Source organism: Equus caballus, chromosome 1 (genome assembly GCF_041296265.1).
Source record: "Equus caballus isolate H_3958 breed thoroughbred chromosome 1, TB-T2T, whole genome shotgun sequence".
In the NCBI taxonomy this organism is placed as follows: domain Eukaryota; kingdom Metazoa; phylum Chordata; class Mammalia; order Perissodactyla; family Equidae; genus Equus; species Equus caballus.
The window spans coordinates 126979137-127004630 of record NC_091684.1 but is presented as its reverse complement, the minus strand read 5'-3'; the positions used below and the strand labels follow the sequence as shown (position 1 = coordinate 127004630).

At 46.0% G+C, this 25494-nt stretch overlaps 1 protein-coding gene across 2 annotated transcripts in view; it reads left to right on the top strand.

The window, feature by feature from the left end:
- LOC111775613 (cytoplasmic FMR1-interacting protein 1) overlaps window positions 1-25494 on the top strand; it is a 93958-nt gene that overhangs the window by 57995 nt on the left and 10469 nt on the right. Inside the window, exons 21-30 of one of the 2 annotated variants that reach the window (XM_070231980.1) lie at window positions 830-977; window positions 2190-2343; window positions 3402-3558; window positions 4805-4901; window positions 6809-6885; window positions 6994-7102; window positions 8076-8195; window positions 9967-10166; window positions 16507-16594; window positions 24427-24570. In XM_070231980.1, coding sequence (XP_070088081.1) covers window positions 830-977; window positions 2190-2343; window positions 3402-3558; window positions 4805-4901; window positions 6809-6885; window positions 6994-7102; window positions 8076-8195; window positions 9967-10166; window positions 16507-16594; window positions 24427-24570 — 1294 coding nt within the window. Of the gene's footprint in view, window positions 1-829; window positions 978-1778; window positions 1927-2189; window positions 2344-3401; window positions 3559-4804; window positions 4902-6808; window positions 6886-6993; window positions 7103-8075; window positions 8196-9966; window positions 10167-16506; window positions 16595-24426; window positions 24571-25494 lie in introns of both variants that reach the window. The other variant, XM_070231987.1, reaches the window with a different exon arrangement.

Sequence of the window (25494 nt, the reverse complement as noted above, 5' to 3'; positions counted from 1 at the left end):
TGTCTCTCAGAGACATCTCTGTAAAATGGAGCTTACAAAGGCCCACAGTGCACTGGTTTCATTTTGTGATTGTATAGTTAATATATTTGTTACCAGTGTGGTGTGATTTTTAGCATTAATAAAGTTTTACACTGTGAGACTTAGCAGTTTGTGTTCGCTCCAGCTGGGTGGAGGGCTGGGTGGAGGTTTTCATGTTTTCCATTATGCCCCCTGTTTTGCTCATGCTCGCCATAATGGGAGGCTCACTATGTGGGCAGTGTGCAGTGTGCTCCAAAGGTAGCTTAGGTTTTAGCTAGAACTTTCCCCACGAGGTGATCAGGATGGGCGTGTGGGTTCATCTGCTCCTAGTGTGCTGTCCAGGGCCTCTCTGCATGGTGGAGTGTGTGGGGGATGGGACACATTCCACGTGAGTCGAGGACACAGGCCCAGTCCCTGCAGTTATGTTGGTGACTTCATGTTCCTGTTAGAAAAGGGGGATCAGCCACAGGGAAGTCGAGTTTCAGCTCTCTGGGTGGATGTGTGTGGTCTGTCTTGCTGCCCTTACATGACTCAGTGTTCAGGAAAGAAAACATCACTTCTGGTAATTGATGTAAACTGCAACTACATCAGATCTTTTGGAGCTAGTAATGTCCCCAAGAAAATTATCTATTTTTAAAAATTTGCCTTGAACTGGTCCATTACCGTGTCCCCCGACTACCCCCAGGGGACTTCATGTGTGAGAGTTGGCTATCCCAAGAGCTGTTTGCTAGGCAAGGAGATGCTGTGATTGTCAATGTCCCGAGGGTGCCAGTGCTCCGCGCCTTGCTAATGACTTGATGGGGCTGTTTAGCGTCCTGCAGGCTATCAGGAAGACTGTGTGTGACTGGGAGACAGGGCACGAGCCCTTCAACGACCCAGCCCTGCGGGGCGAGAAGGACCCCAAGAGCGGCTTCGACATCAAAGTGCCCCGGCGAGCTGTGGGACCCTCCAGCACACAGGTTCTTGTCCCCCCTGCTGCCCTGCTCCACCTGTTCCCCTGGGTGCGTTGCCCCTGAGCTGGGGGACAGTAAGCAAGGCCAGGAGCGAAATGACACCACAGCTGTCTGCTGAGCAGATCAAGTGTTGACTGTGTCTTTTCTGCTCCTCTGCCCCTGCTGAAGCGAATCCGGAGCATTAGCATCCTCGTGACTCTCAGATTTGCCCATCTGCGTGCTGAACTTAATGTGACTACATTAACTCCTGTCCCAAAAATGTGGATGAAAGTCTGTGTGTCTGTATTTATGCTGTGTTTCCTGATGGGCGTTTAAATGTATGGTTATAATTTTTATGCTGGGCCTAAAACTGATCATTCCTAAAGACAAAACTTTTGGAAATATAACAACATAACTTTCATGTGTCCCTGGCCTTAAGCCACCACCGCTCTTCTCTCTCCTGGCACATTCAGCCACCCAAGCAGCTTTCCTTGACTCTCCAACCTGATTTAATATTCCCTGTGCTTCCCTCCTCCCCTTTTGGGACTTGGCACTTCTTATTCATCACCTCTCTGTTGAGGGCTTTTATAGTCTCTTTTGCCAGTGTATGAGAGAATTACCAGCAAAGCACGTTGCTGGCTCTATAGGAAACCTCTCAGGTATGTGGGAGGAAGGCATTTGGCCCACTCGAGAAGCATGGGTTCTGGGTCTCTCCAGCGCGCATGCACCCTCCCTGCCCTTCGTCCCCACATGCCTCTTCCCACCCCATGATGTGTGTGTTGTGAACTAACCGTTCTTTCCACCTCTCCCCTGTCTGTCCATGTCTAGCTCTACTTGGTGCGCACCATGGCTGAGTCCTTGAGCTCTGCCGAGCTGCTGAGGCAGCTCAAGTCTCTGGGCATGGAAAGGCTCTTGCATGTAGTAAACGCGTTTCTGAGGCAGTCCTACACCTATCCGCCTCTTTTAACCTTTGGTGGTAAGACTTCCTTTGTTTTCTTGTTGATGTTTACAGCACAGAGGTGAACTTCTCTGCTACCAGTTCTTTCTCCCAAGCATCAGCAACTTGGCCACTTGGATGGGCACCCAGACCCCCTTTGAGGAGCCGGCTAGCAGCGGGCTGCCCACTCCAGCCCGCTCTGGTCAGAGCATGGCAGAGCAGTCCTTCTCTCATGGTTTACCTGAGTTTGGCGTAACTAATGTGTATTTTCTCCCCTACAAATGTTTCCTTGGATGATGCAGCTTTATATGGTGAGAACCATGCTAGAGTCCCTCATTGCAGACAAAAGTGGTTCCAAGAAAACCCTGAGAAGTAGCCTTGAGGGGCCCACCATATTGGACATAGAAAAATTTCATCGAGAGTCATTCTTCTACACTCACTTGATAAATTTCAGTGGTAAGAGATACTGCTGACCAGCGTCCAGCCTAGCATGTTCTAACACTGCTAACACTGTCTAGAATGCTTCCACCTGCCTGACCGTCCCCTGCTGTGGTCCCCTCACGCACCCAGATGGCAACACGTCCTAATCTTCATGCCATTCCCTCGCCTATCGCTTTAAATGCACAGCTGGCCAGAAACTTCCCTCCATGTGATATGGCCCTTAGGAGGGTGAGGGCTGTGGGGCCATGGGGCCGTGGCTGGCCCTGTGACCTGAATACCAAGTTTTTGTAACCCGCACGGAGTCAGAAGCACACGCGAATGTAATCTGTCACCTGGCTCGAGACCAAGACAGTGATAAATGTCAGAAACAGCCCCCAGGGGCAGTGATGTATGGAAGGTGGTAGGTGACCTGACACAGGCAGCCCGCCCTGGGGTGACGCCCTTGACCACAGTGCCAGGTGGATGCCCTTTGTCATCATGGAGTTGTCCATATTTACTCTTGTGCCACAGCCACTTGCTCAGAGTGAGAGGCCTCTGTCTTAGCTAGGGGTGCTGCAGATTTGGAGTAAATTATAGTAAGGCTTTTGTTTTTCACTCCGTGAAAGGATGGAGACATTTTTCTTGAAAAATCTCTCTCTATTTTTCATTAGATAGACCTGCACTGAATATGCATGTAATGCTATGTCTTTATCTTAAGTAAAATAGAGTAATCCTGTTTTTATTTCTCCTTTTAAAAAGGACTTTTTTTTTCTCCCAATCCCACCAAGAGGCTCAGAGGGTTGACAAGTTCCCATTAGTGGGTAGTGGTGTCCAGTGGGGGCGGGACACTTGACTCTGCTCTTTCTGTGAGCCAGAATGTGCAAAGTCCAGGGGAGCTTTGCCTGCAGTCACACTGTGGTTGTGTTGTCCCTAGTGTGAGGTGCCATGCGACCCCTCCCCACTTGTGTCCCCTCCCACATGGCTCAGGGCTGAGAGTGAAGGAGCCAGCTCCTGGCATGTGGCCTCCTGAGATCACCCTGCTGAGTCTTTTTTGCTTGCAGGAGATTAACATGGTGTTGTTTAAATCCTTCAAGAAACACTCCAGCAGTGCTGTGACCTTTCACAGTTGTGGTTCCGAGAGTTCTTCCTGGAGCTGACGATGGGCAGGAGGATCCAGTTCCCCATTGAGATGTCCATGCCTTGGATCCTGACGGACCACATCCTGGAGACCAAGGAGGCATCAATGATGGAGTGAGCGTCCTGTGGGCCAGTCTTGGCTCTCTGTTTATGGTGACCAGGGTCCTTGTTGGCATTTGGGAGCTGGGAGGTGGAGGAAGGGGCCAGACTGTTCTTAGCACTTGAGTTGAGGTCATAATTCTTGGGATACGACTTCAGAGATTAATACAAGTAACAGATTTCTTGGCTTTGAAATCAAGAGCTCGGGCAGTAGGACTAATTAAGTCCCACCATGTTCAGATGCTGGCCAGGCCCTGGGGACTTAGCTGGGGTCAGGGAGAGAAGATGTGGCCTGGCCTGTCACATGGCAGAGCCTCCAGCGCAGATGAATTTGAAGGAGGAAGTGTTGATTGGACAGCTTTGTTCTGAGGTCAGGGCTCAGGGCCAGGACAGGGCTCAAAGACTTTCAAAATATGAAGTCCATGGAGGGAAAGTAATAGAAAAATGGGTGTCTTGTGGTGACCAGATCAGGGACTGACCCAGCAGCTGCTTCTGTTTGCAGGGCGAATGGTTAGCACCTCACCTTTGCCCATGCATGTCAGTTCTCGCGTGGCGCCCGGGAGGATGGCCTTCCACTTTCTCTGGAGTGGCCATGGCATCTATTCTGCAGTGTCAGAGATGGTATGAGGAGGACAGAGACCCAACACAGAGGAGACCCAACACAGAGGTGTTGGTGTGCCTCTGTGTCATGCTTCTGGGATTGGGCATGGCCCTGCTGCGCATGTAGCCTCCCCTTGCCAAGCAGGAGTGGTTTGGTACCCTCAGAGGGAACTTACTCCTGGAGACCATTGGCCACCGCCTTTTGTCCAGACATGGGTCAGGGAGAGAGGGGCTTTTGGCTACACTGGACATGGTCATGGTCAACTGTGGGACCCAGGACCTTCATATATTTTTCTTTTTAAGTCAGTGTGTTCTTAAAAATAAGAAAATAACTTACTTTTGCGGTTATAGAAAATACCGCATGCTTGTGGTGAAAGCTTTGACACAAGACAAGTGAGAGGCTGCAGTTATAGGAGACCCTTATGGATCTACCAGGTGCCTGGACATGACCTGAGTAAGGCATCCCCCCCTTGGAATAGGCCGGGCTGGTGTGAGTGCGTCATCAGGGCCCTCGGCAAGAACCGAGTTTGGTGTTTGAAGTAAGAGAGCATTTTCCTCACGTGAGAGGACAATAGTAAAAGTTAAGTTTCTGGAGGTGTGTAGAGCGTGAGAGCCAAGAAGCCCTGTGTGGGAGGCTGGCTGACTGCTCGTCCCTCTGCAGGTATGTCCTCTACTCCCTGGACCTGTACAATGACAGTGCCCACTACGCCCTCACCAGGTTCAACAAGCAGTTTCTCTACGACGAAATCGAGGCAGAGGTGAGGGCCCAGGCACTGTAAACAAACTTTCTTTCCTTTTCCTTTTCCTCTGATATTAGAGGAAGCAAACTTTCTTTATAATACAAGGAAGTTTAAACAATGGATTGAACTTTTGAAATAAACATTTTGGGATGAACCCTTCTATCTGCACTTTTCTCTGTGCATCTGCACGTGTGATGATTGGGGTCCTACCACATAAGCTGTGGGGTGACATACTTCTTCACTTGACAGCATGTCACAAGCACTTCTCTATCCTCACTGTCTTTGGTTATAGACACGGTCTAAAGCATCTTAAAGAAGATGCCCTGAACCAAGCCCTGTTTTATTTCTTTCATTTTAACTTTTTATTTTTCCTATTATAAATAATGCTTTGATTAACTTCTGGGCACATAATTTTTTAGTTGTGTTGGATTATTTCTCGAGGACAAATTCCTACAAGTGGAATTATTAAGTCTATATATACACAACTAAGGAGATCAATCTTATTTTCTAGCTTAAGATTTAAGAGAACTTAACCTCAACAAATTGTATTGTGCAGCTGGGTCTCCTTCTCCACCTCCTCACAAAGACCACCAGAAAGCGCTTCTTTAGGGAGCTCTCATGGGCTCCTGGGTAATGCAGGGTGGGCGCAGGGCAGAGACCTGCAGGTCCTGGGGCCACTCTCCTCTGAGCACACGGCGTTCTCATCACAGTTCCGGGGCAGGGTGCTAGCCCCCTTTGCGAGTGAGGATATGGTTTCGAGGGTGAAGTTGCAAGGCTGTCTCCACCCTGTGTCTCCTAACTGACCTCAGTGTCCAGAGCAGCCAGCCCTGTGTCTGTGTCTCCTGAGAAACAGCCTGCTGGCAGAAGCTGCCCCCAGAGTGGGGACCCCACATGCAATGCACATTAACCCCCTGGGAACACAAGACGAAGACAGACTTTTTCATATTCCTTTGAGAGCAGAGAATAGGAGCATTTTTCTCCATCAGTAAGAAAGGTGTGATGTTATTTTCACTGGCTGTGCAGTGGTTACTCCTGGCCACACCATAATACGTTTAATCTGCTGTCGTTGGACAATAAGGTGGCTTCTTGTTTCTCTTTCCTAGTAAGAACCTCTGTTATTGCCTTTTTTTTTTTTTTTTTTTTGAGGAAGATTAGCCCTGAGCTAACATCACTGCCAATCCTCCTCTTTTTGCTGAGGAAGACTGACCCTGAGCTAACATCCATGCCCATCTTCCTCCACTTTATATGTGGGACGCCTGCCACAGCATGGCTTGACAAGCGGTACACAGGTCCACACCCAGGATCTGAACCAGCGAACCCCGGGCTGCTGAAGCAGAACGTGTGAACTTAACCACTGCGCTACTGGGCTGGCCCAAGTTGCCTTTTTTAAAAATTTTACATCCCAGGACTTATTTATAATGGGAAATTTGTACCTTTTGATCACCTTCAACCATTTTGCCTACCCCGCCCCCCCCTTTGGCAACCATCGATCTGTTCTTTGTATCTATGAACTTGGTTTTCTTTCTTAGATTCCACATATAAGTGAGCTCCTATGGTATTTGTCTTTCCCTGTCTGATTTATTTCACTTAGCATAATGTCCTCAAGGCCCGTCCATATTGTCACAAGATGGCAAGGTTTTTTCTTTTTTATGACTGAATAATATTCCTTCGTGTGTGTGTATGTGTGTGTACTACATCTTCTTCATCCGTTTATCCATTGGTGGACTCTTAGGTTGTTTCCATGTCTTGCGTTTTGTAAATAATGCTGCAGTGAACATGGGGGTATAGATATCTGTTCAAGACGGTAATTTCCTTTCCTTCATATGTATACCCAGAAGTAGAATGGCTGAATCAAAAGAGGTTTTTTGGTGTTATTTGATATTGATTTAGGGAATCAATCTAATACATGCTCTCTTTTTCTTCAGGTGAATCTGTGCTTTGACCAATTTGTTTACAAGCTGGCAGACCAGATATTTGCATATTATAAGATCATGGCTGGAAGGTGAGTATATGCCTTGTTATTTGAGTATGAAATTTTGGGTAACTTGACATGACATTTCCATTAAAATTCACAGCGTGTGAGAAACATCTTCTTTTCCTTCCGTACTAGCTTGCTTCTTGATAAACGGTTACGATCAGAATGCAAGAATCAGGGGGCGACAATCCATCTCCCGCCATCTAACCGCTATGAGACGCTCCTCAAGCAGAGGCACGTGCAGGTGAGCCAGGCTTCTGGGCATGGCGAGGTGTGGAGCTGGCACTAGAAATAGTGGGCTTTTCTTAGAGCTCACTAGGTTTTAATAGACTTCATATGTTATGTGACTGTGGGAACATCCTTATAAAATGTTAAGATTTTAAAGACAAACAGTTTCTCTTAGCTAACCTGAAACACAAGGGAAGACCTGTAGCGCTCTGCACCCGCGCCTGCCTGGGCCCCCACTGCAAGCTCAGCCCCACAGGGCTTGGCTCCTCTCCAGGAGCCCAAAAGCCAGAGCTTATAAGAATGAAGGTGAGAAACAATTGTCAGCTCAGAGTGTCAGAGAGGCGCTTTCCCTTGGCCAGCACAAAGAATACAGTGCTTGTTTTTTGTTTCTTTAAAAACAGTATGTATACATCACAAAAAAAGTTAGGAAGAAAGAGAAAACCGTGGGGAAAATTCCATGTAATTGTGACTACAGATAACAACCATTCACATTTTGGGACATTTTCCACCAAGGTTTTGTCTGTTTTTATGCTATTGAAATGATGTTGAGGTACACATATGTTGGTAGACTCTGAACAAGAGGTGGGGTAATTTTCTTCCTCATTGTTAGAACTCTGGAGGTCAGGTGTGCACAGGCAGCTCTGTGCTGGGAGATGGTCATGAGCACCATCCTGAGGGGTGTGCTCACTGACAGACCTCATTCTCCAGGGTCTCTGGTGAGGCTTGGGATTTCTGCCCGAGATGTAAGCATAAGTTCAATGCAAAGGACACTGCAAAAGTTCTTTACGGCTTTGACTTGCAGAATTTCAGCTCCAGGAAGGTAGGGCATTTGGTTGTGACACCTGTATATATAATTTCATCTAAAATGTTTACAGTTTTGTACAGTATTTATTTATCTTTTAGAATTGGTTTCTGGAGGGTGTATGTCTGTATATTTTCTTGCTTGCTTGTTTTTGTTGTTCACTCTTTCTGCCCTCTCCGTACCCCAGCTCCTGGGCAGGTCCGTAGACCTCAATCGTCTGATTACACAGCGTATCTCTGCAGCTATCTGTAAGTCTCTGGAACTGGCAATTGGACGCTTTGAGAGTGAGGACCTGACATCACTCGTGGTAAGTGCTCTCCCCTTTCTCAGGCTCCATAGATTTGGGGGAGACTAGCTGCAAGGATTTGAGCTAATTTTACTATGTCCTCACTGAAAAACTGAACCAATCGTAGGTTCACTTTTTGCACAGAAATCAAAAAGTATGCACTAACTGAGCTTCAGCTATCCTGGGTATGTTTTTAAGCATCTGCTCTTAGTATTCACAGTTCTAAATTGACTTCAAAGAACACTTAATCTCAGTCTCGAATAAATTACACCTAACTATGGCAAAAGAATGAAAGGAGGAAAGTTATAAAAATCAACAAGAAATGAAGACAGAGAAAAAGGATTTGAGAGAAAAATATATAGAAGATAGACAGTGAAGATCCAACATAGATGGCATAGGGGTCCCTGAAGAAGAAAACCAGAGCAATGGATGCAACAAATATTAAAGTTGTATTTCAAGAAAATATTGATTAAAAAACACACTATAAATATATATTAAAAGCACGCGTCATATGCCTGGTAAAACTGACCCAGAGTGGCGACACCAAGGAATATTGCAGTAAAAGTATTGGACTTTAGAGGAAAAGAAAAAGTCCTCTGGGTATCTGAGCAGAGCAATCAGGGAAAGAAAATCCGATTGTCCTCAAACCGCTGCCAGCAGCTCTTTGTGCCGGAAGCCAAGGAAAGGAAGTGGGAAGTAAGGATTTTGTGCTAAGCCAAATCGATCTTCCAAGAATGATGGCTGCACACCAATGGTAGTGAACATGCCAGAAGTCAAGGAAGATTCTTCTTTACTAGAGAAGCAGCTTTGGGCAAGAGAATGTAAGAAGCCTTGGTGGGGTGAGGGGCTGTCGCCTCAGGACACACTAAAAGATTGAGCTTCCCCAAGTAGGGTCTTGGACCATGGCATTTTAATTGTCATTGGCCATATATGATTTGGATTGCAATCATCGGTCAAGACTTTGACCTAGACCTGCACTGCCCATTACAAATATAATGCAAGCCACATAGATCATTTTAAATTTAATCATAGTCACATTAGACAAGGAAAAAGAAATAGGTGAAATTAATTTTAATAATCTATTTTATTTAACCCAATATATCCAAAAATTAACAATTCAACATGTAATCATTATAAAAATATTATTGACACAGGTGTCTTACATTCTTTGTCTTCATACTCGTTTTTTGAAATCTGGTGTGTATCTCACATACACAGCACACCTCAGTTTGGACCAGCCACATTCTTGTTCCTATATGTGGCCAGTGGCTGCTGCAGGGGACAGCGCAGACCTAGGCAGGTTTTTATGAGCAATCAGTGTGAAAGCTTCTGTGAACATGCTTGCCAGCTCTGCCACACTGTTGTGCTTATGAATAACCCCAGGTGCATTGGAGAAGGTGACTCAGGCTAACAGTGAGTACATATGTGGTGGTGGACACGTCCCAGTGGTCTCTGACCTGTAAGGTGGTTGGAGGCCAGTGGTGTGCAGGGGGGAAGTGACTGCAGTGGAAAAGGACAATGGCCCTGTAGGGGCGACCATGGTAAGGAGGGGCATTTTAAAGGCAGTAGGGAGGGCATAATGAATTTAGATGTGAGAAGCAAGCTTGTGTTGCCTATCAGACCCTGCCATGTGTGGTCTTGCTGTAGCTTGCTTGCCCCTCCTTGGTATGGGCTCTGTTTTTGGCCTCCCCCCCACCCCCGCCACCACCAACAGAGCACTGTCTGTGTGGAGAATGGAGGTCACTGTGCTGGGCCCAGTTCTGTCCTCACACCCTGTCTTTGTGGTCCCTAGGAGCTGGACGGCCTCTTGGAAATCAACCGCATGACCCACAAGCTGCTCAGCAGGTACCTGACACTGGACGGCTTTGACGCCATGTTCCGGGAGGCCAACCACAACATGTCGGCACCTTACGGGAGAATCACCCTCCATGTCTTCTGGGAACTCAACTATGACTTCCTGCCCAACTACTGCTACAATGGCTCTACCAACCGGTGAGCGTGCTGCCTCACAGATGGTTCCCGATGCTTCTGCCAAATGATATCTAGACAAGATGGTCTCAGGCCCTCCAGTATGTCCACTGGGTCACCACCGCCCCTTCTTCTGTGCCCTTCTGTGCCACTCAGGCCCTCCTGGTCTCGTCCATTTTGCATGTGCATCCCTGGGCTAGCCGTTGGGCGTCTGGTCGTGGCTTTGCAGTGGAGACTGCATGGCAAGCCAGAGTTCCTGTCTAGGGCACTTGCTTGTGGCTTAGGGTGGCATCTCATGCACGTGAACAGCGGCTGCCGGGTCTGCATCCCCTCCACAGTTTTAAGTCTCCCTGACATTGGACTGTGGTGGGTGACTCTACTTTTCATGGTTCGATTCTGGGATATCGGGGTGTGTGAGGATCTGTCAGTTAGCCACCCTCCCACCCTCCTACCATTTTACTGCTATGTTGAACAGCACAAAATAGCCACTTGGATGATGGGACGGTTGAGAGCAGCAGTTTCATGTGGTCCAGCCTCATGATACAGCCCCAAGTCCTGGATGGCCCTGCCTTGGCCTCCATGCACTGGGCCACCATCTATAGGAGATTTGTTCTCTCTGCACTTAGCTTGGTTCCATCTCTGCGTCAGCACGTGCCAGGGACATGGTGTGAGTGTATATGTGTGTGAGTGTATGTGAGAGAGAAAATGTGGGTGTGTGAGTGAGAGCACATGTGAGTGTGTGAGAATAAACATGGATGTGTGAATGTGCATGAGAGTGTGTGAGTGTAAGAGCTAGAAAGTTTAGGTATGAGGGTGTGTGTGCATTTGTGACAGTGTGTGTGAGTGTTACGACCACTTTTTAAAAATAAGCGTGTTCTATTTTGTTTTGCTTTGCTCCTGGATCTGAACATCCACCATGTATTAGCTGAATTGTTACTCCCTTTCAGACCCAGAGTTTTGTGTCTCAAGAGGGGGTGCTAAGCTCTGATGGTACCTGCTGCTGCCATTGTCAGTTGGGGCTCCAGGGTTAGATTTCCTTGTGGGGAGGCAGGCCTGTCCCCAGGTGCATGGAGCTGTTCCGTCAGAGCCATTGGCCCAGCCCCAGGTGGCTGATGCCCATCCCCAGGCAGCGGTGGTGGGGACATGGCCATGGCCTCCAGAACCGTGGGCGGAGGAGCCTGGCTGGGTACAGTCCGCTGGGAGCAAACGTTAGAGACGACTACTCCCTGTTTAACTTCCTTTTAAGGTGCCTCGTTTCGTGAAACAGATATTTTTCAAGTTGTTATAGAGTCAGAATTAACTGAAAATATATTTTTGTTACACAAATAATGCATGATATTTACAGAAAAGCTAGAGATCATGTGTGTGTGTGTCTCTATATATGTCTATATATATCTCACTGTCTATATAGGGAAAAATTATATATGGAGGAAAAATAATTAAATCCCCAGAGATTTCCCTTGTAAAAAAATGTGTGTATCTTGTAGAGTTTTTGCCATACAGTTAAACATGCATAGGTATTTTTATTTTGCACAAATGGGTGCTATTAGGCATACTGTTATATACACATTCTTTTTCCAGGTGACGTATCAGGAGGAGCATCGTTTTGTGTTAGTGAGGATGCGTATATGCTCCTTCTGCATCTGAGAATCCGTTTAAGCGATGGCCAGTGTTCGCAGGGTTCTCTTTGTTTTGGTTGGTCCATTGAAACCTTTGGGAGTGATTTCTGTTAGCTTTCCTTAAATCATTTTTGCCTCATGTTAGAACTGGCATCTCCAAAGGTGAAGTGTAACAGAACCCCACTGTCAGTGGGCTGAGAAAAGGTGTTCCAATGGGGTCAGAATCAGGCAACACAGGGAGTTGTGATTTTTTGTATTATTTTAGATGGTATTTTTGATTATCTAGCATTTTGTCATCCTTTAAAAGATTTCCCAGAGATCTGGGAACAGTTGAAGATGTTCCCTGTGTGCCTGCTGCACTGAGTATGTCCACACAGCTCTGGCCTGTCCTGGTCTCCTTGGTGACAGGTCAGTGGGTGGAGCCCTGAGAAATGAAGAGGGGTGATGGCCCGCGGGGGAAGGTCAGGGTTACGTGGTGATGACATTCAGCAGGTGCCCTGAACCCTTCTGCTGAGTTGTTGTGTTTTCTGAAAGACACTCCAGGCTTCTGAACGAAAGTTGGGTAAGGAGTGTGGAGCTAGGGAAACAGATCAGATTCTGAGGCCCCGCCTGCCAAGTTGGCTCGTGTGGGTGTCCTCACCCTGCTTGGGGCTGATGATGGAGAACCTCCCACTGTCCAAGGCCATCTGACCTGCTGGCAGCAGGAGTCTCACTCTCAAAGACAGAGTGTCAGGGCTCAGGTCGAGAAGTTGGCGCTGTGTAACCCAGTGACCTGACGGAGAGTCGAAAACCTCCAGGCCAGCGTTGACTGTAGGGCCTTGGTGGAACTGTCTGTGTGATGAACTTTGAGGCATCCAGTTAGATAAACAGAAGAGGCACCAGGTGGTACCTCAGCCCTCTGTTCCCTGATTGCACACAACACGTCTAACATAAATGACAGCAAGCGGCAGAGACAGCACTGGGTGTCTTCGTCTGTTGTGGCATATGTCCCCCACGGGCCATGAGGCACTGTGACCATTCCTGTTTGTGGAGCAGACACAAAGACCTGGGAGAGTATGAGTGGGCCCTACTTGGGCAGCAGGAGGCCGCTCTACCCACCGAGGCTCCTCGAGAGCTGTATGGCCTCCTTGAGCAGCTAGTTGATCACATCTGGAGCTAGTTTCACATGTCGGGGTTGCTACCCTCAGGGCACATCTGTTAACAAGGGCCAGCATGAAGTGACCTCATCCTCCTTGGGCCCTGAGATGCCATTCGGAGGGAGCCCTATCTGTCACAGGGGCCTCTCCTCCCCAGAGGAGCTCTGCTTTACTTGGGGGACCTCCACCTTTACATTCCTGTTGACAAATGCCATTACTTCTGTATTTTTAACAGGTCTTCCAGTGGGGTCATTATAGCTTCCATGATGTGGAAAAGGCGTTTTAAAATAGCATTTTGTGTGTCCAAGTTACATATGGAAACCTGAGAAGACAGACAAACCTGTGCCGCCCAGTATTTTAACTCTATGTCTGAGGGTTTCTGAGAGCTGCTTAAGGGAAACCAGAACTTCACTTGTTGCTCCACGTATCTGCTTAATTTGCTGCTTATTTCTGATGCTTCTGCCTGGTGACTCTGGGGAGTGGCATAGGGTGGCCTGTGACTTACAAATAACCTGACAGCTAATAATTGTGTGACAGTGCTATGACCCTGGAGACAGGGCAGCAGTTGGGACAGAGTCAGGCCTCTGACCAGCAGACCACAGGGGGAGGGTGTGTCCTCAGTCACTTTGTCCCATCACTGGCGATGTTAACTTCTGCCCTTGGTTAGGGTGGTGGCTGCCAGATTTCTCCCTAGCTTGTTAACCATTTTATGTTTGAAATTTATAAGTAATTTATAGGGAGATAATTTGAGACTGTAAATAAACTGTTCCTTGTTAAAATTTGGTCCACTCGTTTTAGCAGCTGTTGACGATTCTTACCCAAATCAGTTATCAGTATGATGATTGAACAATGGTCATTTTTGAACTTCTTCATTCCATCTACATATATTAGTTGGCATTCTGCTGTACATGTTAGCGTTTATGTATTTGTTTATTATCAGTAAGTCCTCAGGGATTCTAACTCAGAGTTATGATCTGTTACTATCATTACTTGATTTTTGTGGCTCAAATTAGTCCAGGGTTGGCCAGCGGAGCCCCTTCTGCCAAGTTTCTGTGTCCTGTTTGCTGTCCCCATCATTCTTAAGCACTGCCCTACAAGAAGTTCCAGGTTTGTCTTATTTCTGCTCTGTCCTTGCAATCTATCATTTCTACAAAGATTCCTTTTAGTGGAGAGTATTTTAAAACTAAGCCTGGTATTTAAAAACTAAGTCTGGGTGTTAGGTATGTTCATTGCTATTTGGGTGTCATTGTTTCTGGAACCTTTCGGTGGTCAGAGATAGGAAATACTTGTGTACTATATTAGGTTCCTCTGGTTGCTATAACAAATTACCACAAACTAGGGGCTTAAAAGAGAAATTTCTTTTCTCACGCTTCTGGAGGCTAGAAGTCCAAAATCCAGGTGTCCCCAGGGTTGTGCTCCCTCTGAGACTCTGGGTAGAATCTTTTCTTGACTCTTCCCAGCTTTTGGTGGTGGCGGGTAATTCTTAGCCTTGCTTAGTCTGCAGCTGCATCACTCCAGTCTCTATCTCTGTCATCACATGGCGTTTTCCCTGTGTGTCTCTCTCTTCTTATAAGGACATGAGTCATAGTGGATTGAGGGCCCACTCTACTCCGGTATGACCTCATCTTAACTAATTACATCTGTAACAACCCTATTTCTGAATAAGATCACATTCTGAAGTGCTGGTAATTAAGGCTTCAAATTATCTTTTTAGGGGATACAGTTAAACCCATGACATGTGCATGTGTGTGTGTGTGCATGCGTTTCTCGAAAGCTAATCTATATATTAAAACCGTGAATTTGCAGTGATATCTTCAATTGCAGTTCAACACCACAGGGTTCATTCTGGTCTTCCCCTTTTGTATTTTTGTAACTTCTTTCTATACTGAGAATCCTTATTTCATTATCCTTAGTATATTTCCTCATTTGCTCGGTTCTCAAAAATGCACAGAGTAGTTTCAGAATTACAGATCCTTACCATTGTGAGACACAAACCTGCTAACTAGAATTCAGTGTTTGTTTCCAATTTTTTTGTCTTTAGATTGAGAATATATATAGTGAAAATATGGTATTCAAAAATTATTGGGGATAATGGAGTAACAGGGTTTGGATTTACTCTTTTGCCTTAAACAAGTGAAAAACTGGACAAAAGTTAGGAAACAGTTGTTTTTCAGACATTAGACATTTCCCTGAGGGAAAGGAAACAAAGGAAGTGAGCCCTATGACTTCCCTGGCTTTCTTCCTGGAAGCACTGTCTGGGCCACGGTGCAGAGGTGGGTAACCAAGTACAGCTTGGAAGTCTTACTTCGTGGGGGAGACAGACTGGGGAAATCAAGGAAGCTAAGACTGCTGGAATTTGCAGGGCAGAGTGCAGGAGAGGAGAGAGCTACACAGAGAAACAGCTCCTGAAACCAACTTAGGCCCCTTTAGTCCTTGCTTGAATATTAAACCACGTGTGCATTGGATAGAAATCCAAAAGGCTAGGCAAAGCACAACTGCTGGGGAGCTGTAAACTGAATAATTCCCAGAGCTCACACAGAGCCAGGAGTGTCATTTGAGGCCCTACCAGCAAGAATGGGGAAGCCTCATTGACGACCCAGGCATTGGATAGAATTGCCAGAAGGACCTGCCTTGGTACCAGCCTTGGGGACAGTGATTACTCTGCCACCCTAACAAATCATGAAAGGATCCAGCTGACTTTCAAGCAATTTAATGGCCTGCCCTAAAAATTCAGCGCTCTTTAAAGGATAACAATAAAATCCAGACACTCAGCAACATGACATTTCTGTGTAAACACACTCAGTACTATAGGCCACTGGTCTCCCCTCAGATGCGCATGTTCGTTTTATGTACTGGTGATACTTTGACAGTTACATCCTTTCTTATTTATTAAAGTGCACTATATGTCTTAATCAAGGTCTTAGAATTTAATAATTAGCGAATCCGTATATTTTTCTTTATTATGCTTGTTTGCAAAAGTTTTATGTGCTTAAATGAACCCTTCTGATTTGAGTGTTAGCAGAGTTTGGCATTTCTGCTTTAAAATCCAAGCATTTGATTTTCAGCGGCCCCTAATCCATTTTTAAGCCACAGTCTCTTGGCTAGGTGAGTGTAGTTATAAACTCTTAGCTCATTCTTCCCTTTAGCTTGTAACTAGTGATCTGAATAATTGGACATCGCTGCCTGTGTCCGCTTTCCCACTCCTGTCCCCACTGTTAGTGTGGTGTCCAGAGGCCCAGCAGGGCCTGAGTGCTTGGTCAGGACCACTTGTCCAAGGACTGATTTAGGCTTGAAATGGTTCTGGTGACAACAGACCAGATTTTCCCTGAGTTTGGAGACTGTCTAGTGGTTTCAGACGGACCCCTTAGTTCTCACTCTGTTCCTGAACTTGGATACATTTATCATACTTTGGAATATTTATATCTCATTCATACTCTGGTTTTTGATTTCCTAGAATTTTTCCTATGTGATAATTATATCAGTTAACTGGGAGGAAGATTTAATTGATGGGTGATGGGAAAGTTCTGAACTTTAAAAAAATTTCTTTTAATTAAAAAGTTAAATTTTTGTTTTTGTTTCCTTTTTTTTCTTTTAAATCTTTTTGTTTAGATTTGTTCGGACAGTATTATCATTTTCTCAAGAATTTCAAAGAGATAAACAGCCTAATGCACAACCCCAGTATTTGCATGGATCAAAGGTAGGTTCTTGTGTGTTTGTGTTAAGATTTTTAAGTTCACAATGAAGCGTATTTTGAAGTTTAGTTAAAATCAGTTTGTTGCAATGATTTAAATATATCATGCCATGTTAATAACTGTTAAATGGTAAAATGCTATGGTTTTCTTCCATTATCACCTTCCTGGAAAGTAACATAGTGTTGGGATAGCCCTCTGGCCATGTGGTGGACAGCAGGCTGGGCCCAGCCTTACTCCTGGCACCTAAAATAAGTGAGATTGTTAGCAGATTTAAAGGTTTAGAAACATCAAGCCAAGAAAGTGTGTAGAAGAGGCTTGGGGCACTTGTGTGACGGAGGGGCTGGGTGGCCAGTCCCGGTGTGGTGCCATGAAGGGAGAAGTTGAGGTGGGAGGGGGCAAGTGGAAAGAGAGTTGACATCCAGAAACCAAAGGCAAGCTGGTGAAAACCACAGGATACCTGCCGTCTAGTAAGATGAGACAGGTGTCCAGGCTGAGGTGGGTGGATTAGCAACAAATGAGTATTTTAATGGTTAGTGTTATTAATATTTAAAGCCTTCTTTGAGTTTAATAAGAAAAAGACAGACACTCGGTAGTAAGAAGGAAACAGATGCAATGAGCAGACATTTCCCAAAAATGTACTTAAAAAAATAAAAATAGATATCCAGCCTTATCAGTAATTGAGGGATTATAAATGACAGCAGTAAGAATTATTTTGCCCCAAATCAGAAAAGGTTAAGGTACCCAACTCCTTCTGTAGGGGAGTGGAATTGTCTTGAGTGCTGCTGCAGGAGCTCACCTGGGACTGTGTGATGCTGGGGGCCATCTGCCAGCATTTATCAATGTTTATATGTTCTCACTTAGAGGAAACCAGACACCTGAGGAAATAAATCACTTGAGTCCAAAGTGAGCTCTGTTATGGGGGTAGTCCTACAACATTGGCATAAAAAATGGGAAGTACCCAACTTAACACCAAGAATACTAGAACAGTTTACTGTCTGGCAGAATGCATTGCAGCTGTTGAAAATAATTACATAGATCTTATTGACTATGGGGTCCTAGGTCCTGTATTTTATTAAGTTAAAAAAAAAATCAAGGGCCGGCCTGGTGGCATAGTGGTTAAGCTCACGCGCTCCGCTTCAGTGGCCTAGGGTTCACCGGTTCAGATCCTGGGCGTAGACCTAGCACAGCTTGTCATGCCATGCTGTGGCAGGCCTCCCGCATAAAATAGAGGAAGGTTGGCCACAGATGTTAGCTCAGGGCCTATCTTCCTCACACACACAAGAAAAGAAAGATAGAAAGAAAAAGAAAAAAAATTCTAACAAAGAGCAGGTGGAAAAACCAAATAAGGAAAAAAAAAAAAATCAAACTCCAAACACAGTGATCCTAATTACAGAAAGATACCGGAGAAAAGAGTATTGGAATATGAAGCAGCAGCTGTCTCTCAGAGGGCTGAGTCTGACTTAAACTCTATGATGCATTTGCATTGTTCTCACTTGTTTTTTAAGCTGTTTCTGTCTGATGTCAGTGTCAGCCTCAGTCTCACGCAGCTTGACCCATAGGCTGTGTGCAGAAGTGGCGCACGGTCCCTGTCCATTAGAGACACCAGCCTCCCTCCACCTGGGAGCCTGTAGCTCTGAGCAGGTGCCACTTGATGCTGATCTGAAGCTCTGATGGGCCAAGATTTGGCAACGTGTTCTCTATGTTTTCTGAATGTTCTTCTCACAGGTGCAGAAATGAACCTATTAACACAATGACATGAAAGGACCACTCTTCAGGCCCCCAGCTGTGACTCAGAGGGGTCTTGGCTCATCAGTCTTTCCTTTCTGACTAGTCTTTGGAGAGACACCCTGGCCTCCTCTCCCTCCAGCGTCTCCAAGCTCCTAATGTCCATCATGGCGTGTCTCGCAAAAGGGCCCTTTGGTTGCCCACTGCTATCTTTATCACAGCATCCCAACACTCTGTAAGCTAATGTGTCCATTTAAAATCTTCAGCCTGTTAGCCAAGAAGGAAATGACAGATGCGTTGCTGGGACGAGCCTGAGTGTTTAGCAGAGGATACATTTGAGAGGAAAGGGAAAGCAGTGTTGGTAAAAATAGAAACTGCCTGTGTTTTACAAGAATACGTGGAATTCAAGGTGAAAGTGATGCTATTTGTGTTGCGCACTCGGGAGGAAATGTGTGCTCTCTGTGCTGGCTCCTGGGAATGCTGTGAAAGGGACTGGTGTGACAGAGCCTTGGGTGGTCTCAGGGGCGGTCTCACTCTGGGAGGATCTGGATGCTGAGAAGGGACCAGCCCTGCAGAGGGGCCTGGAGGCCAAGGCTGTCGGGATGGCAGGCAGTGTGGGGCATTCAGGCCCCGGCGAGGGGCCAAGGCCTGAGGCGGGTCAGGGAGTAGGCAGAGAATGATGCCCGGTAGAAAGATGTTATTTTAGGCCAGGCAGGAGATGGTGGCTTGGACCACATGATGTTGACAGAGATGGAGAGAAGTAGATGGATTCAGGGTGTATTTTAGGGGTGGACTTGACTGAACTGACTTCCGACCTGGAGATGGAGGGTGAGGGAGAAGGAAGACCCAGTGCTACTTCCTAGGTTCCTGGTGGTTAGGGAATGGAAGTGCCGCTTTTTGAAATAAGACGGGGCTAGATTTGAGGAAGATAAAGGCAAGAGGCCTTCATCTCAGGGCCTGTGTCCACTCCCCTTCCTGGGGCTGCCCGCGCTGCTGTGAGGAGCGAGGACACTGCCCTGCTAAGGGTCCATTCAGCCATAGCCAGGCTGGCCTTGCACCATCTCCCATTGGCTGAGGTTGGGGCGGGGACACCGGAAGGGTGTGGGATGGGTTAGGGGATCATGCGGCTCCCCTCAGTTAGTGTCAGGGTTTAGCTGGCTGTTCCAAGCCTTGTGATGATGACCAAGAATGAAGAAGGCTAGGTGTCACTGTCCCATCTGCTGTGTTCTGGACAGAGTGTCAGTTTTTAGTATTAAGTAGTGGTATTCTTTGTACTGATATCAAGTTGCAGTCACAGTCTCAGGGTGTACTCAGCAAGCATTTCCCGAGAGTGTGCTATGTCGCAGGCTATGCTGGCCTCAGTCAGGGAACAGAGTTCTTGGCGCAGCAGGAGCTGGGTGTAGGCCTTGCTCTGGAGAGGCCTGAAGGCATTGGCGAGGCCCCCACAGGCACCCAGGAGCCAGATAGCCTAGGCCGGACAAGGGAAGGGCCCCCCTGTTGGCCCCATGGGTCTGGGCGTATGGCCAGCGAGGCCTGGAGGGCGAGAGGGAGGCTCAGGTTGGTGAAATGCAGGTGGGGGCCTGACGCCTCTGCCCTCCTCCTTCCTCCCTCTTAGCCAAAGATTTCTCACCTGCAGAGGGGTCCCCAGTGGCTCCTGCCTTAGAGAAGGGAGGTGGGAGATGAAAGCACCTTCACTGGGAGGCCCCTCAGGTTGGACAGATGACACTAGCTTGTGGTGGGACATGAGGTCCAGGAAGTTACCAGACTGCCTCTTCTCCAACCCTAAGTGACACCCATACTCTACGGACCCCATTCTCATGCTCTCTGAGCTGCTGGTTGAGTGAGGCTGGCAACAGGGATAGACCCAGGTGCACCCATCCTGTCTTTCAAACTGGGGATGACAGAGGCCAGGATGTAGATTGAGAGCCAGTGGGCTGCCACCCCAACACAGCGTGCACCAGGACACTTTCTAAGGTGCCAGCTGGATCTGAGAATTAGAAAAGGAGTTGCTAACCCATTCTTTCCTGATTCTCTGTTCCTTAGAGTGTGAACCTCTCATGTCCGTCCTCTGGGTTGCCCGCCTGCCTCACTACAGACGGTAGCTTGAACTTGGCCGTACTGGGAGCATTTGCAGCTTGGAAATGGGCAAGCACTAGAATCCAGGCTGGTGTGTTGGTGCACACTGCACACCTCTCTGCCCCTCGGATAGGGTGTGAGTTAGATTATTTTTAAAAGGATTAGAATAAGTGCTCTAATGCCCCTTTTCTGAAATTAAAATATAGTGCCTTACCTCCTCAGAACTAAAAGAAATTTTATGTAATTTTAGAAGTTAGGACTAGAAAGTTTGGCAGGTAAGATAGAAATTTCTTGGGTTTCTGCTAACTAAAAGATTTGCTATGAAGTTGGCTTGGCTCTGAAATTTTTAATCCTGCTCTTAGGCATGACCACAAAAGAAAGTTTTTATTGCATTGTAATAAACAGAAGTGTCCATGGGAAAGAGGAACCAAGAAATGAGGTGGTTCTTCCCTTCTCTGTCCTCCAGTTCCTCCCCTGCCCCAGCATTTGGAGAGGATAACAAGCAGTGAGGAAAGGTGGACGCTGGTGATTGCCCCCTTGATCTGCACAGCATCTAGCCATAGGGGTGTCAGGCCAGCCTCCCTCTTGGTCTCGAAGGGGTGGATTCCTGGCTTGTGTGGTTGGTTTCAAAAGAAGTTCCCCTCCAGCACGGTTGTGTCCATCCTGCTGTGTCCATCATCGTATTAAAGGCACAGGAGACACATTTTCATTCTGCAGGGTTTTCCTCCAGGAATGCAGGGAGACGGCAGTGTTTCAGCTTCCCATGTGGCAAAGCTGTGAGCCCACAGTTTCTGAGTAGCCCGGGGTCTGCATTCACATGTTGTGTGTCCACAGGGGCACAGACACTTTTGGAGCAAAGCAGGTGCCCATTTAGGGGGAAGGAAAGATTAGATGAATTGGATTTGATTGTTCTTTCTAAAGCAACCAGACGTGACTGAACTTGAACTTACAGATTTCAGCCTTAGTTTGAGAAATTATGATTGTGTCATTTTTATTCTCATAACCTAAACCAATATTTTTGTTAGATTATTTGGACTCTAACAAAAGTTTGGATGGGTGACATTGATGTTGACTGTTCATCTTATATGACACTTTTTTGAGGATCAAAAAAAGGCGGAACGCTGAAACATCATGATATCGGAGTTGAATGTTGTATTCGAAGGACAGTCATTTTATTTGAATTGCTCAAACCTGTCAGCTGCATGTCATTTTGCTGCAATATAATTTATAGTGTTTGTACCTGTGAGATTATGGAATACCCAGGAATCCAATCAAAAATCCAACTAGTTCTTTTTTTTGTGAATGATGAACTAGAGCTAGTGTCTTATGGAAATAAAATTGACTTAGATGAGTGGTCCATTTATGGCATTATCTTTTTGGTTCTTGGTAATATCACCACTCTGAGTGAACTCTCTTCAGGACATCACTGATACTCTTTCCTATAAGGTAAGTAAGACTGTACCCGATTGACAGTTGAAGTTGCACAGCGTCAAGTGTGTTAGGGAACCCAAGGCACACAACTCATGAGTCTGGAGCCCACATACTCCGGTTTCCAGGCAAGGCCCACGTCTCTGCATCAGACATGGCCAGCAGTGTTTCTTGAACTGAGCTGTAAGCGTGGATGTCCAGAGTGCTTCCCTCCTCTGAGTATTTTACCATGTAGTATCTGTAGGTAGTTCCTCCTCCCCTCCCTCTGAGTAGTTACATTATTCAACTTGTGTTGTCCCTAGCATCTGCCATCTTTGGGATGAGTGTAGTTCGCAGGGAAGTCAGACACTGGCCGAGGGGCCAGGAAGCAGGTATTATTGAACCACAGGCCCCAAGCAAGTCAGGGTGACTTTCCGAGTGAATTTTCTCACTTGTAACCTGAGGCTATTAGATTTCAGTAGTGATTTTTGTGTTTTTCTTTTCAAGCGTTAGAACTTATTATCAAGCAAAAACCTCACACAGAATCCCAGCACTTAAAGCACAGTGTGGTGCTTGGAGGAGGCAGTGGGAGGTAGTGTGTGTCTGACCCAATGATTGAAATATGGTCCTTTCAAGTCTGATACGGTCATAGGAGTGGACATGTGACAGGCACTTTGCAGAGCTTCTGTGGTTCTCAGTGTAGCAGAGGAAATAGCTAAGATAATTATAAAACAGGGATGTGGGAAATACAGGGACCTAAATGGAGGTAAGCTTGGTATACTTCACTCAAAAAGTGGTAATATGTTGATAACAGTAGATTGTGATAACTTATGTAATGCATAATGTAAGACCTAGAACAACCACTTAAAAGATGTGTGCAAAGAGATACTGTCAAAAATGCTATAGGTAAATCACAATGGAATTCTAAAAAATGTTTAAGTGACCCATAGGGAAGACAGGAAAATGAAACAGAGCCCACTTAAATATTAAGAATTATATGTAAGTGTATTAAATGTAAGTGGTATAAATAAAAGAGAGATTGGCAGAGAGAATTAAGAAACATGACTGTACACGAAACTCACTTAAAATTAGTGATATGTGTAGGTTGAAGGAAAAAGGATGGAAAAAGATATACCATGCAAACATTACTCAGAAGACAGCAGGAGTGACTATGTTAATACAAGATAAAGTAAATTTCAGAGCAGAGACTATTACCAGGGACAAAAAGGGACATTACATAATGATAAAAGGGTCAAGCCACTGAGAAAATATGGTAATCCTAAATGTTTATGCTCCAAACAACAGAGCTTCAAAATACTTGAAGCAAAAACTAACTTAAGTGAAAGGAGAAATGAACAACTCCACAATAATAGTTGGGGAATTCCATGTTCTTCTCCCTTAGTAATTGATAGACTAGGTAGACAGAAAAATCAGCAACAAAGAACTGAACACAATCAACCGACAGGATATTACTGACATGTATAGAACACTCCACCCAACAACATCAGAACACGTTCTCTTCAAGTGCCCGTGGAGCATTCCCTAAGATAGACCATATCCTGGGCCATAAAGCAAACCTCAACAAAATTAAAAGAATTGAAATCAGGGGCCGGCCCCATGGCTGAGTGGTTAAAGTTCTGCACACTCCGGTACAGCAGCTCAGGTTTGTGAGTTCAGATCCCAGGTGTGGAGCTACTCCACTCAGCAGCCATGCTGAGGAGGCATCCCACATGCGAAGTGGAGGAAGATTGGCACAGATGTTAGCTTGAGGCTAATCTTCCTCAAGCAGGAAAAAACAACAGATAGGCAATGGATGTTTAGCTCAGGGCGAATCTTCCTCACCAAAAAAAAAAAGAATTGAAATCGTACACAGTGTGTTCTCTGACCATATGAGCTCCAATTAGAAATCAGTAACAAAAAGATGACAAGAAAAATCTCCTAACACATTTCTAAAATGTTCCATGGATTAAGAGGAAGTGTCAAGAGAAATTTTTAAAAAAAGGCATTGAATTGAATGAAATGCAAATATATCAAAATTTGTGGGATGCAGCTAAAGAGTTTCTGAGAGGGAAGTACATAGCACTGAATGCATATATTAGTGATCTCCCTGCTGAGTATGTGTCCGTGTCCTCAGATGAGCTTGGAGGTTCCCTCCTACAGGAGACCATCCTGACTACCTTTCTCAGTTGCCCACCCTGCAGGGACTGCCGTTCCCAGCTGCCTGTGCATCTCTCAGAAGACAGCTCCCATGGCCTCATCAGGGTCTGTCCTTGGGTGTCTCCCCCAGTAGATTGGGAGCAGCTCCATGGAACAGCAGTGAGGCTCTAAGATGTATTCATTTCTCATTCCGGGACCTCAAAATGGCTTCTTTAAAACTGGCAGTTTAATAAATGTTGAAAAACCAAACTGTTTTGTTTTCTTTGTTTTAGCAAGCTTGCTTTTCATGTCTTCAGTTTGAAGACATAAATACTAGTAAAGGCAGTCTAACAGATTCTCTGGATCTCTCCACCTAAGGGTGCCGTGTGTTGAGTGCATCTTTGCATAATAATTCTTTATCTTCATGAGTGTGTAGGGACCATGTTGAGGACTCTGGAGATTTCATCAGACACTTATGTTCTCTATCCCCCAGGCTTTGAACTTGGCCTACTCTAGCATTTACGGCAGCTACCGGAACTTTGTGGGACCTCCGCACTTCCAGGTCATCTGCCGGCTGCTTGGATACCAGGGCATTGCAGGGGTCATGGAGGAGCTGCTGAAGGTTGTCAAGAGCCTGGTATGTTTCCCTCTGATGTGCTTCCTTCACCCAGTGAAGGGTTCTGCACCCAATTCCAATGTAGAGAGGGGGTTTTTCACTCCACCAAGCAATTCTCAGACACCAGCCGTGTGTCCTACAGTTCAACTCAATTCTGACACTGTCCACCTAGAGATAGCATCAGATCCTAAAGGTTAAAGCTCAGTCCTACAAGACTGCCCCTCTTCCCCTAGGTGCCAATTGCAAGTCCAGGTTGTCACCTTTGCCTCTGACTGACTGGCTGTAAATCAGAGATTTCTACAACCCCCTCCTTGGGTTTGATTAATTTGCTAGGGCAGCTCACATGACTCAGGAAACTAGTTTACTCACTAGATGACCAGTTTATTACAAAGGACATTAAAGGATATAAATCAACAGCCAGATGAAGAGATAGACACAAAAGAGCTTCTGTCTTCATGGAATTTGGGGCCTGGGACGGTGGCACATGGAAGCATTCCGGTTCCCCAACCTAGAGGCTTTCTGAACCTTGTCCTTTTGGATTTTTTGGAAGCTTCATTACACAGGCATGCTTGGTTAAATCAATGGCCGTTGGTGACTGATTCAACTTCCAGTCCCTCTCGCCTCTCTGGAGGCCTGGGGATGGGACTGAAAGTTCCAACCTTCTGATCAGGTGGCTGGTTCTCCTGGCAACCAGCCCCAGCCTTAGATGCTTTCCAAAGTCACCTCATTAACATAACAAAAGATACCTTTAAGGCTCACTTAACTTAGGAAATTCCAAGGGTTTTAGGAGCTCTGTGCCAGAAAATGGGGACAAAGACCAAATACATGTTTCTTATTATAAATCACACAAGGCTTTGAATTCTCTGAGATAGAACAAACCAGGGAGTCTTTGTATCTGGACTGTTCAGTTTAGCTCCAAACATACACAGTTTGATTTCTCTCCCA